This window comes from Phoca vitulina, unplaced genomic scaffold, assembly GCF_004348235.1.
Source record: "Phoca vitulina isolate PV1807 unplaced genomic scaffold, GSC_HSeal_1.0 scaffold47, whole genome shotgun sequence".
Classification (NCBI taxonomy): Eukaryota; Metazoa; Chordata; class Mammalia; order Carnivora; family Phocidae; genus Phoca; species Phoca vitulina.
This window is the reverse complement of record NW_022589750.1, coordinates 2,679,155-2,692,143: the sequence shown is the minus strand read 5'-3', so window position 1 is coordinate 2,692,143 and position 12,989 is coordinate 2,679,155. Positions and strand designations below refer to the sequence as shown.

At 49.2% G+C, this 12,989-nt stretch overlaps 1 protein-coding gene across 11 annotated transcripts in view; it reads right to left on the bottom strand.

Annotated features, from left to right (window-relative positions):
• The window catches only part of CNTROB (centrobin, centriole duplication and spindle assembly protein), a 21,744-nt gene extending 8,830 nt beyond the window's left edge, over positions 1–12,914 (bottom strand). For 3 of the 11 annotated variants that reach the window (XM_032431958.1, XM_032431954.1, XM_032431956.1), the window contains exons 1-9: positions 11,717–12,914; positions 10,944–11,028; positions 10,646–10,727; positions 9,782–9,938; positions 8,765–8,881; positions 8,433–8,549; positions 7,988–8,086; positions 6,391–6,627; positions 5,899–6,045 (exon numbers count right to left, since the gene is read on the bottom strand). In XM_032431958.1, coding sequence (XP_032287849.1) covers positions 5,899–6,045; positions 6,391–6,627; positions 7,988–8,086; positions 8,433–8,549; positions 8,765–8,881; positions 9,782–9,938; positions 10,646–10,727; positions 10,944–11,028; positions 11,717–11,989 — 1,314 coding nt within the window. In that variant the 5' untranslated portion in view covers positions 11,990–12,914. Of the gene's footprint in view, positions 1–5,898; positions 6,046–6,390; positions 6,628–7,987; positions 8,087–8,432; positions 8,550–8,764; positions 8,882–9,781; positions 9,939–10,645; positions 10,728–10,939; positions 11,029–11,707 lie in introns of those variants that run through there. The other 8 variants (XM_032431953.1, XM_032431955.1, XM_032431949.1 and 5 more) reach the window with 7 other exon arrangements.
• Between the last annotated feature and the right edge of the window lie 75 nt (positions 12,915–12,989).

Sequence of the window (12,989 nt, the reverse complement as noted above, 5' to 3'; positions counted from 1 at the left end):
GAAACAAATAATGCAATATATGTTAAGAAAGAAAAAAAGAAGAAGAATGTAGCAGGAGGGGAAGAACGAAGTGGGGGAAATCGGAGGGGGAGAAGAACCGTGAGAGACGATGGACTCTGAAAAACAAACTGAGGGTTCTAGAGGGGAGGGGGGTGGGAGGATGGGTTAGCCTGGTGATGGGTATTGAGGAGGGCACGTTCTGCATGGAGCACTGGGTGTTATGCACAAACAATGAATCATGGAACACTATATCTAAAACTAATGATGTAATGTATGGGGATTAACATAACAATAAAAAAATTTTAAAAAAAAAAGAAAAAAAAATTAAGCTGTAAATCAATAATAAAAACAGAAGTAGAGGGGCGCATGGGTGGCTCAGTCAGTGAAGCATCTGCCTTCAGTTCAGGTCATGATCCCAGGGTCCTGTGATCAAGCCCCGCATCGGGCTCCCTGCTCAGCGGGAGTCGGCTTCTCTCTCTGCCCCTCCCCCGGCTTTCTCTCTCTCTCTCTCTCTCTTAAATCTCTAAAATCTAAGATCTAAAATCTTAAAAAAATAATAAGTAGAGGGGCACCTGGGTGGCTCAGTTGGTTAAGCGGCTGACTCTTGATTTTGGCTCAGGTCATAGTCTCAGGGTCATTTCAAACTAAACTAATTAAATAACCAAACACAAACATACATACATACATACATACATACATATGAGAGATTTTTCCACCAAGAAAAAGAACTCACATGGGAGGTCTGAGTTCAAAGAAAGTTAGAACAACAGAGAAAATAGTAAATTATGTGGATACCTCTAAATGAATATTGGCTTTACAGAACAATATTAATAATGTCTTATGGTGGTTGTTTATTTAAAACAGAATTTAAAAACAGTGATCTCATGGAAAATGGCAGGGTAGAAAACTGCAGGGGTTAGTCCTTCTGCCAAAACATCCATTGAGATGTGGAAAAAATATCAAAACCCACTATTTGGGAACTCTGGAACCTGATCAGATACTTAAGCGAGCAGGAGAGTGCCTGATGAAGGCAGAGGCTGCTGGGCTTTGGTACAAGAGCTGGGGATGTGAGCCTGCTTCCATCCCCCAGCCCTTGGCCCTCTGCAGCCACAGGAATGGCAGCCCGGGAAACTAGAGGGACTGGCTGAAGTGAGCGTGGTAGGTAAGGACCTTATCCTCCAAAAACGTGGGATTGGGTGTTTTGGACAGTTTGGCAATTCCCTGAGGAACCAGAGCAAACCACCACCTTTGTTTTGGGCCCCTGCAGAAGCTTCCCTGGTAGCATCAATCATAAGATTTAAAGAGACATATATACTCATTTGAGAGAAGAATTCAGGCATTTAAGAAAATCTCTGTCAACTCACAGGCTAATCACAGAGGTAACAGAACAGAAATGTCAGTCACCACACACAAGAAATAGAGACTTTGCAAAAACAGTTTGAAAAAGTCACTATACAAATGGATGGCTGCAGGCATCAAAAAAAAAAAAAAAAAAAATCTGAGGAGAGAGAGAGAATATGATTTCCAGAATTACTACATTATAATATTTAAGATGTCTAGTTCTCAACGACAAATTACAAAACACAGAAACAGGAAAATATGACTCATTCAAAGGAAAAAGAGAATTAGGGACGCCTGGCTTGCTCAGTTGGTACAGCATGCAACTCTTGATCTCAGGGTTGTGAGTTCAAGACCCACGTTGGGTGTGGAGAGTACTTAAAAATAAAATCTTTAAAACAAAAAAAAAAAAAAAAAAAAAAAAAAAGGAAAAAGAGATTTGACAGAAGTATTTCCTGTGGAAGCCCAGACATTGGGATTACTAATCAAAGACCTTAAATCAACAGTTTTAAATATGCTCAATGAACTATCTGGACAACAAACTAAATGAAATCAGAATACTGTATGAACAAATAGAAAACATCAATAGAGACATAAATTATAAAAAAGAACCAAATAGAAATTCTGAAGCTATAAAGTACAACTGATGATATGAAAATTTCACTAGATACCACTACATACCCCTATTTCACTATATACCCCTATTGAAATAACCAAGATCCAGAACACTGACCACAACAAGCGTTGGAGGGAATGTAGAGCAACAGGAACGCTCATTCATTGCTGACGGGAATGCAAAATGGTGCTGCGACTCTGGAAGACACTGTGGTGGTTTCTGACAAAACAAAATGTACTCTTCCCATACGATGTAGCAACCACACTCCTTGGTATTTACCCAAAGGAGTTAAAAACTCAGGTCCATACCAAAACCTGCACATGGATGTTTACAAGCTTTATTCTCAACCGCCAGAAATTAGAAGCAACCAAGATGTCCTTCAGTAAGTGCACAGATAGATAAACTGTGGCACATCCAGACAGTGGAATATTATTCAGCACTAAAAAGAAACAAGCTAACAAGCCATGAAAAGGCGCAGAGGAAACTTAAATGCATATTACCAAGTGAAAGAAGTGAGTCTAAAAAGGCTACGTATTGTAGGATTCCAACTATATGACATTCTGGAAAAGGCAAAACTATGGAGACAGTAAAAAGATCAGTGGTTGCCAGGGGTTAGAGGGAGGAAGGGATGAACAGGCAGTGCACAAAGGATCTTTAAGGCAGTGAAACTGAGTGTGACACTATAAAGGTGGATACATGTCATTATAAATTTGTCCAAACCCATAAAATGTACAACAGCAAGAGGGAACCCTAATGTAATCTATGGACTCTAGGTGATAATGACGTGTTGATATAGGTTCATCAATTGTAACGAACATTCTACTCTGGTGGGAGATGTTGGTAATGGGGGCAGCTGTGTATCTGTGGGGGTAGGGGGTATATGGGAAATCTCTGTACCTTCTGCTCACTTTTGCTCTGAACATAGGACTGCTCTAAATAATAAAGACTATTTTAAAAATTTCACCAAAGGGGCTCAATGGCAGAGTTCGGCAGGAAGAAGAAAGAGCCAATGAACTTGACGATAAGCAACAGAAACTATCTAATCCAATGAGCAACAGGAAAAAACAATCAAGAAAAATGAACAGAACCTGAGGGGCCTGTGGGACATCATACCAACGGATGCATTAGCAAAGTCCCAGAAGGACAAGAAAGAGAGAAAGAACAGGAAAAAAAAAAATCTCAAAAAACAGCCAAAAACTTCCCAAATTTGATAAAATATATAAATCTACCCATCCCCAAAACTCAACAATCTCTAAACAGAATAAACTCAAGGAGATCTACACTACAACACATCATAGTCATATTGTCAAAAGCCAAACACAGAGTGGCGCCTCGGTGGTTCAGTTGGTTAAGCGGCCTACTTTGATTTTGGCTCAGGTCATGATCTCAGGGGTCATGGGATTGAGCCTGCACTGGGCTCCAGCTCTGCGTCAGCTCCATGCTCAGCACAGAGTCTGCTTGTCTCTCTCCACCTGCTCCTCCCCTGGCTCATGTGCACGCTCTCTCTCTCTCTCAAATAAATAAATAAAATCTTAAAAAAAAAAAAAAAAGCCAAACACAGAGAAAGGAGCAAGAGAGAAGCACCTGGTCACTTATAGCGCCTACGTGAGACTAACTGCCAATTTCTCATCAGAAGTCATAGAGGCCAGAAGGTAGTGGAATGACATATTTCAAGTGCTGGAAGAAAATCAACTGTCAAGTGAAACAAAAAACAAAAACCTTCAAGAATGAAAAAGAAATTAAGCCATTCTCAGATAAACTAAAGCTAAGAGCATTCATTTCTAGTAGACCTGACTTACCAAAAAATGCTGAAGGAGTCCTGCAGGCCAAAATGAAATGAGACACTAACCTGAAGCCATATGAAGAAATAAAGAACCCCGATAAAGGTTACTCCGCAGGTAAATACAGAAGCCTGTATTACCATACTCTCAGTTTGTAACTCCTTTTTTCCTGTAGGATATAAAAGGCAGATGCACAAAACAGTACTGATAAATCTGCGTCAATAACACCACGGAAGTGGAGACACACCGATGTACAGGAACAGTGGCTGCACGCTATTGAAACTAAAGTTAGTATTATTCAAACTAGGTGACCGTTATTTTAAGATGTTAATTGTAATCTCAAGGGAATCCTTAAGAAAATAACTTTAAACATGTACAGAAAAAGAAAAATGAAGAGAATCAAAAACGGTACACAAAATATTGATGAAATACCCCAAAAAGGCAGTAATGGAGCAACTGAAAACCAGAAACAAGTAAGATGTATGGAAAACAAATAGTTAAATGGCAGAAATCAGTCCTTAGCCAGTAATTACTTTAAATGTAAATGGATTAAACTCTCCAATTAAAAGGCAGGAATTGGCAGAATGGATTAAACAACGAAACAAAACATGATCCTGTATATGTGGTCGACAAGAAACTCACTTTAGATACAAAGACACAAAAGCCTCTTAAGTGAAAGGATGCCATGCAAATAGCACCCAGGAGAGCTAGGGTGGGGGCTAGATTATCATTAGACAAAATAGATTTTAAGCCAAAAAAGGTTATATCAAGAAGACATAACAATATACACATCTGTGTACTTAACAGAGCCCCAAAATATATGAAGACAAAATGGACAGACTTCTTGAAGGGAGGCATGGACAGTCCTACAGTAATAACTGGAAACAGTAACAGCTGGAAACATCAACACCTCTCTTTCGATAATGGACAGAACAATAAGGAGATCGATGACTTGAATAACACTAAAGTCAGGCACTGGATCCAACAATGAACAGACAAAAATCCTTGCCTTCAAAAAATGCACAAGATTTTAAAAGGTGCAGAATGCAGTCTATCAGGAGAAAAATTCAAACAGGGAAGGGGAGCGTGGATTGTCAGAGGTTGCGGATCTTACCCAGTGGGGCTGGGGAAGACCTCACTACAAAGATGACACTGAGTCAGGAGTAGTTCTCCTGTCCCTCAACTATCATCTATCCCACTACTTCAAGAATGTGTGCGCTAGACAAACCCCCCCTCTAGCTGGTCGCTCCTCGTTGGCCAGGAAGATTCCCAGCTCCCAGCACGGAGCGTCCACGGTGGGGCTGTTGAGTAGACTCCGTGAACCAACGCACACCCAGCGAGCACCAGTCCGGGGGGCTAATGCAGCTTACATGCCGATATGGAACTGTACTAACATCTCTAGCCTCGGTCCTCCACGAGGAGTTAGTTTCCATGTGGTCAGTCCACCAATTCCGCGGGTGAGGTGAAAAGAAAAAGGAGTGTGTTCTTCCCAACACTGGCCTCGCTAACCCAGAAACGGGGTGCGTCTCCTCACGTCCATCATTAATAAGGGAAGTCTCTCAGGCTGACTTGCTCTGGGAACCTCAACAATGTGCACTTAACACACGATTTACACACACAGTAGTCCCCCTCTCTACGGTCTTGCTTTGCGCAGGTCCAGCTATCCGTGGTCAACCGTGGTCTGGAGGCAGGCGATCCCCCTTCTGACGTGCTGCTGGAAGGTCAGCAGCCTAACGCTGTGTCCTCGCCTCCTTCATCGCCCCCCGCGGGCACCTCCCCATCTCTCATGCTCACCAGAAGACGGGTGAGCACACGACAGTAAGACGTGCTGAGCGAGAGACCGCATTCACGTAACTTTTATTACAGCCTGTTGCTATAAGTGTTCAAGTTTAATACGAGTTACTATCCGTCTCTTACTGTGGCTATGTCATAGATTTACCTTTACCGTAGGCGCGGACGCACAGAAAACACGCAGTACGTCCGGGGTTCAGTACTACGCGCGGTTTCGGGCACTTTATCCCCCGTGGATGAGGCAGAAGCCTTCAGGGGTCAAAATTCTAGGTAAAAAATGGCAGTGTTTGCCATGACTCCCAAAAGGTCCCCGGCCTCACACCTACTTGTCCTAACGAGGAGGGCAGCCTCGGGCACCTGCCACCACCTGACCTGCACCAAGCTCATCTCCAGCTGCAGGGCGTCTCGCTCTCTCCGAGCCGTGTCCAGCTCCCCTTCCAGCTGCCGCACGTCCGCCTGCACCAGCATTAGCTGCTGCTGGGCCTCCCGCGCGGCCTGCGCCTCCCTCTGGGTGCTCCCCTGGGAGAGGAAACCAAACTCAAGTGCGCGCCTCCATTCCCGCCTCCTGGTCACCTCCGTTCCCCAAGTCGTCCTCCCGCGCCCTGAAACCCAAGCCGCTACTCTCCCTCTTCACACCTGACTCTCTGCTCGGCTCTGGGGAATCTCACTCTTTCAGCCTATGAGGTACTGGCTGTCCCCGGCCCTGCCTGCTGGCCCCGCACCCTCCACCTTGTCCCCCCCAGACAGGTCTTCACTCTGCAGCCCAGTCCCCCCCCCCACCCCATATTCTGACCTGCCGTCTCATTCCGTCATTCTGCCCTTCAGCTGTTGCCCGTTCCCCGACGACGGGACGGCCGCTCTCACCTTCTCCTTTTCCAGCTGAGCGAGCACCTCCTCCTGCAGGGCCCCGTAGCGCTCCTGGAGCTCGAGCTCTCGCTGGGCCCAGGCCTGCCGCTCCTCCTCCAGGGCCAGCTTCAGCGCCTCCAGCTGTCGACGCTCACTCAGCTGCCCAGCCCGAGCCTCATCCCGCTCTTCCTGCAGGGCCCGGCCCCGCTGCTGCTCCAGCTCCAAGCTCAGGGTCAGAGCCTGCCTCTCCTCCTCCTGGAGCCCCAGGGAAAACCAGATCCTGAGCAAGCCCTCAAGAGAGCAGCAAGCGGCCCCGTCACCCCCAGACACTGCACCCGCTGAGAATTCTGTCCGCTCAAAAACAAGAGTTGACAAGCCCACAGGACTGTGACACGGTAAACAGGAGCGTCTGTTCCAGAATTCGGTCCATCTGGGCTCAAATCGGTTTGCATCCCAGCTGTCACTCGCTATGTGTTCATGTCTAGGGCCTACCTTGTGAGGATTCCAGTAAAAAGTGCACAGAAAGCAATCAGCACAGCGTCTAGCACATAGTACGCACTCAATACGCAATACCAGTCACTATCATCCTCAAAAGAAGCTCCACAAAGCCTAGAAAACCCAGCCTCTGATCATGAACCAGCAGACCAGCAACCATGACCAGCGCTGTTGGATCAAGCCTGTGAAGGGGCGCCTGGGTGGCTCAGTCGGTTAAGCGGCTGCCTTTGGCTTGGGTTGTGATCCCGGGGTCTTGGGATCGAGCCCCGCATCGGGCTTCTTGCTCGGCGGGGAGCCTGCTTCTCCCTCTCCCTCTGCCTGCCTGCTGCTCCCCCTGCTTGTGCTCTCTCTCTCTCACTCTCTCTCTCTCTCTCTCTGTGTCAAATAAATAAATAAAATCTTAAAAAAAAAAAAAAAAGCCTGTGAAGATGACAAGTAACAGCACGCATGTCGCAAGCACGCATCATGCACACAACTGAGTTCCAGACCTGGCTGCTAATTCATATGAGTAATCATCTTATCATTCCAGCAATAAGAAACCCGATTAAGTCTCATCCCATACCTTTTCTGGCTCTGCCCTAGACCAGAGATCCCAAACCTGGCTGAACAAAATCACCTAGGAAACTGCTGAAAATATTTCAGCTCCCCAGCTCAATATATCTATCAAATCAAAACCCCTGGCGACGGGTCCCAGAAATCTACATTGTAAAACAATCCCCCCGATGATTCTTTTTTTTTTTTTTTAAAGATTTTATTTATTTGATAGAGAGAGAGAGACAGCCAGAGAGGAAACACAAGCAGGGGGAGTGGGAGAGGGAGAAGCAGGCTTCCCGCTGAGCAGGGAGTCCGATGAGGGGCTCCATCCCAGGACTCCGGATCATGACCTTAATGACTGAGCCACCCAGGCACCCCTCCCCTCCTTCCATGATCCATGATTCTAATGAGGCAATGATTTGCAGAGTCTCTCGAGCCAACTTGGCGGCCGAGCCCCGTCTGCAGAGGATCTAGTAGAACGAGTGTTCTAAGGACACATTTGGGGAAACAGTCCCCTGGTGTGGCTCCCACAACCCACCGATGGCCCACAGCCTCTAATGGAATGGACCGAGCCCGGCATTCTCACCAGCGTCTCTCTTTCCCGTTGCTGCAGTCTGGCACTTTCCTGCTCACGATTCAGGGCCTCCATGGCCTCGGAAAGGCTTTGCTCCAGGTGGGTCACTGTCTTTCAGGGACAGGGGAACACAGGACAGAGAAACAGAGGGGAATCCCTGCAGGTTATATTTCAGAAAGCTTCAGCGATAACAAACTAAAAGTGAGACCTAACTCAGTGACTTGGGGGCCTAAGAGAAGACTACGTGGTGTGGGGAAATCTGGGAAGACATGGATGATGCAAGTCTGGCAGCAAAAACAGTGAAGTTGGGGGGAAACGGGGAGAAGAACGGCCAGGCCGGTGACTCCTCAAGACTGAGCTCAATCTGTTAGGGACCCGGATCTGGAGCTATCTGGACTCCCTTCCCTCTATCGATCTGTGCCCTAGGCTCTCATGCCGTCTGATCCAGGTTGCCCACCTCCTGCTGCTTGCTTCTGGTAAGTTCGGCTGCCTGGCGTTCCTCCTGGAGCCCCCGAAGCACCTCTGCCCGCTCGGCCTCGTGACGGTTCCAGCCCTCCACCACTCGGGCCAGGGTCTCAGGAGAGGAAAGTCAAATGGAATTTCAAAGTAATATTTTTGCCCTCTTTCTGCCCGCAGGGGTGGGGTCAACAGCCACCTTCTCCCAGGAGTGGGGAACCCTTCCACCCCCAGCCCCTAGCGTGAACAAAGAACCGCTGGTTGGCCATCCCCTTTTCACTATTCTTTGGCGCCCCCCACGAGAGACCCACCCGCATTCTGTGACCCTGGCACCTTGTCCAACTGTTCGATCATGCTATCTTTCTTGCGGTCAGCAGTCACAGCCACAACTAACTGCTGCTGAAGCTCTAGCACCCGGGTCTGTAGGGTCTGAATATGGCGCTCACAATGCTGGGAAGGAGGAGGACAAGTCTGGGTGTTACTATCCCTAATTTGACCACAGCATCAAACTTCCCAGCGCCTCTTGGCGAAAATGGGCTGGAGACAGGGGAGCCCAGGTCCCAAGAACAGAAGAGGTTTGGAGAAGAAGGATCAGGAACTCGGGAGCAGGAATCTTGAGGCCCAAGACCTCTACCAGCTCAGGAGACAGGGGCTTAGCTTCCAGGCTATTCCATTTCCTGGATCTCCAGGGAGAAATTTCCACGAACCTTCTGGCAGGAGACCAACAGCCCACACTTCACAGAGTGGGAGGTGACTCGTGCCTAAGCAGCTCATTGGGCACAGTGAAGGTTGGCAAGGAGAACATGGCAAGGAGAAAGGAGAAAGCCTTTCATTCAGGCCCAGGCAGCTTCAAACAGACGAAGAGATGGTTCCAAAAATGACAACACAACCAATGACCGTAGCCTTTCCCCTGCCTAGTCCGCCTCTCTGCCCCCTTCAGATAAGCTGAGGTTTGCAGAAATAAAGTCCGGTGTATCACCAGGAGCCATAAAGCCTTCACACAAGCCAGCAAGGTGTGCTGTTCATTCACCGCACACTTCTGGAACGCTTCCTTGTGTCAGGCACGTTCTGGACAGTGATGAACAAGATAAGGTCCGACCCGCATAGAGCTTAGATTGTAGAGGGGAGAAGCAGACAGGATATATCAGACTATGATAAGCTATCACCCAAGGGGCCTGAATGCCCACCCGGAGGAGAGGTGTGCATCGTAGACGGGATGGTCAAACTCGACCTCCCTGAAGAGCCATCTGAGCAAAGTCTCAGCTTGCAGGCCCTCAACCCTCAGCCCTTCCCAGCACCCAGCCTATTTCTAATCTTTGCTGCTTTCAAACGGAAGCCTTGGTGACTCACCTTGCGACGGGTGTGTTCGGAATCCAGTGCATCTCTCAGGCCCTGGAAATCCGGGGGATTGTGGGGGGGCCCCGGCCGAAGACTGGCATAGCGGGGAAACAACTCCTCCAGGGCTTGGGCTGAGCTAGATGGAGATAAGCCTTGCAGGGGCCGGGTGCTGAACAAAGCAGGCAGAGAATATCAGGGTGCGGAAAGCTTTCGAGAGCCCCTAGTCCAACTGTGACATTTTACAAACGAGGAAACAGAAACTCAGAAGGAGCAAGAGACTTGGCCAAAGTCATAGAGCTAGACAGCACTCGGGTTCTGTGATTCACTCTACAGTGCTCCTTCCTGTCTACCACACTCCCAGCAGTAAAAGTCTTAGCAGAAACAAGCCAACTCGGGGCGCCTGGGTAGCTCAGTTGGTTGGGTGACTGCCTTCGGCTCAGGTCATGATCCTGGAGTCCCGGGATCGAGTCCCGCGTCGGGCTCCCTGCTCAGCGGGGAGCCTGCTTCTCCCTCTGACCCTCCCCCCTCTCATGTACTCTCCCTCTCTCTCTCTCTCTCTCTCTCTCATTCTCGCTCTCTCAAATAAATAAATAAATAAATCTTTAAAAAAAAAAAAAAAAGAAACAAGCCAACTCTTCTGGGGGAAGAAGGACTAGAGGCTGGGAGAAAGCCAGGTACTAGGCAGCAGATGCCCATGGTCCCGAAGGAGTAAAGGGGATAGAAGATAGGGAAAAAAGGATGAAAACTGAAAGCTAAGGGACAAGCATCTTAGGTCCCTAGGAGATAGAAAAGCAGGAAAGACAGAACTCAGGAAGGGAACGTTGCCTCTCCGAGAAGACAAGCAAGCCAGCTAGAAGAACCCCAGGGGGAACTCACTTAAGCAAGGTGGCTGTGCTGTCACTGTCAAATGAGTCGTCTTCTCGTCTCTCTGAGCCAGGACCTGGAGTGATGGGATCCCCTGCAGGCAGCCAGAGGGACCCCACAGCCAGGGTCAGGGAAGAATAGGAACCCTGTCTCTTCAAAGACGAAGAGAGGAGTGGGCCTTTCCTTTCGACTTCACCCACTCCTCTAGCCCCTCTCCCAAAGAACTGGAGCCTTTCCTCCTGAACTCTCTTGTCTTGGACGCCTTCCTTTCTCCGCCTTCTCCCACCCCTTAAATCTGGGTTTAACTCACGATAGGCCGTATCCCGGGAGTTTTGGAGCATGCTCTGGAGCTGACCCCGAACACTTTCCATCTCAAAAATATGCTTGGAGCCATCCTAGAAAAAAGCAGCATGGAAATCAGATGCAACCTGAATGATCTTATGTTCTACACGCTGCCAGGGTATGTGGCATCTGGTACTCCCTAAAACCCAAGAATTTTTACTCCAGCACCTGGGACAGCCAAGAAAACCGGAACTGACCCAATAAGGGTTGAAACTCAAATGTCTGCAGAAGGCAGGCACATAGTGTAAATAAATTAATTGGGCACATTAAGACAAGCCTGGTGAGGATCCTTGCCAACTAGAAGAGGAAATACCTCATCTAAAGACTGTGGAGTCCGTGGCTATCAGTTTTTCAAACTCTGGAAGACCTAACCAGTCTGCAACACTAATAACCAACCTCTCTGTGACATGTGTAATCGATTAGACCGCGTTTGAATGACTGACATGCCAAACTGTAAACCACACAATCAAACTAGCTTTGAGCTGGAAGGAGCTTAGCAAATTTTGCTATCCTTAAGTGCCTAGTTCTCTCTTGAACTGAAGAAACCTTATCCTCGCTTAGTGCCCAAGTCCCAGTCAAAGCACAGCAACCTGTCCCTTGGTGCAGGTATCTTCAAAATAGGAGTTCAGTCCAACAATAGGAGTTCAAATCTCAGCAAAGCAATCTTTTTTTTTTTTTTTTTTTTTTTTTACGACCACCCGTTCCAAGACCCTAGAGGTACCCAAGACACACCTGTCTCACCTTTTTCTTCAGGTTGTTCTCCAAGCCAACCGACAAGCTGTGACTCAGCTCTTGGGCCAAGCCATCTAACATCTCATGGGGAGGTGGGGAGGTGGTGGGGAGATACAGCTGGGCTCGGGCGGTGGCCTCCGCCTGACGACTGAGGTGCAAAGAAGCATAGAGCTGGGAGGTCACCTCAGAGGATACTTGGTTCAGCCCAGGGGCTTCTGATGAATCACTCAGGAGATCCTCAGCCCGGAGAGGTGAACCGGGGCTGGTAGCTGATGTCGCCATGAGTACAAGCACCAGGCAACTGCAGACAGCAGAAGTGGGAACTCCTGGTCCTGCTTTAGGAGACTCCAGGGGAGGAAGTGCACCGAGAAAGAAGATTTGGGAGAAAGGAGGAAGACTCCAAGCCAAGGATCCTTGTTGAGGGACGGTAGGGAGGCTTTCTGGTTAGAGGAAAGGTTTCCAGCAGTTCCGGAGGCCATGGGAGAGGGCAAAAGCATTTCCTTCCACCGCGCCTGGGACCGGTGGAAAAGGAGGGTGCAGCAAGGAGGGGGTGGGGACAGAAGACCGAGGGGAGACAGCCCCACTGCAATTCCCCTGGAGTGCTGAAGACCAGCTTCTGGCACAGGCTTTTAAATTCTCACACCCAGAACCTGCAAACTGAAATGGACCCAATCCAACAGCGGCCTGATTTCCCTCCAGCAGTCTTATTTGGCCCCCACCTGGCCGGGGTCTCAGAGAGGCTGGACCCTCACGTTCCCCACCTCCTCACGCCCGTCGCCATTCACCTGTTCCACCCACCGTCAACCCTCCTGTATACCCCCTCTGACTGCTCCTGGCAAGAAAGCCATAGCGAGGCTCTTCAGAATCCCCCCCTCCGTGCTATCCCAAGAGAAACTCTGTGAACCCTCGGCCACCCCCTCCAAGTCCGCCGCCCTCCAGCCTAGCCTGAGATCCTCTACCCGGACCACCCCTGGCTGCTCCGCGCCACACCGCCAGACCTCAGCCCCGCTCAGTTTGCCAAGGTGCGGGCCAGGGATTGTCCCCCTCCCCTGAGCCCCGGTCCGGGAGACCAAGGACCCCTGCACACCCACCCTCGCCGCCTTCCCTACACTCAAAACCGTTGGCAGCCTCCCGCCCACCGTCCGCAGCCCCGCCTCGCTCGCGTAGATGACGTCACCAGCCCCGCGCTCTCCCTCGCAGCCGCCCAGCTTCTGGAGCCCGGGAGCCCTAGACGCGCGTGCGCGGCGCCGGCGGCACGGATTGGCTGAGGGAGGCATGGGGC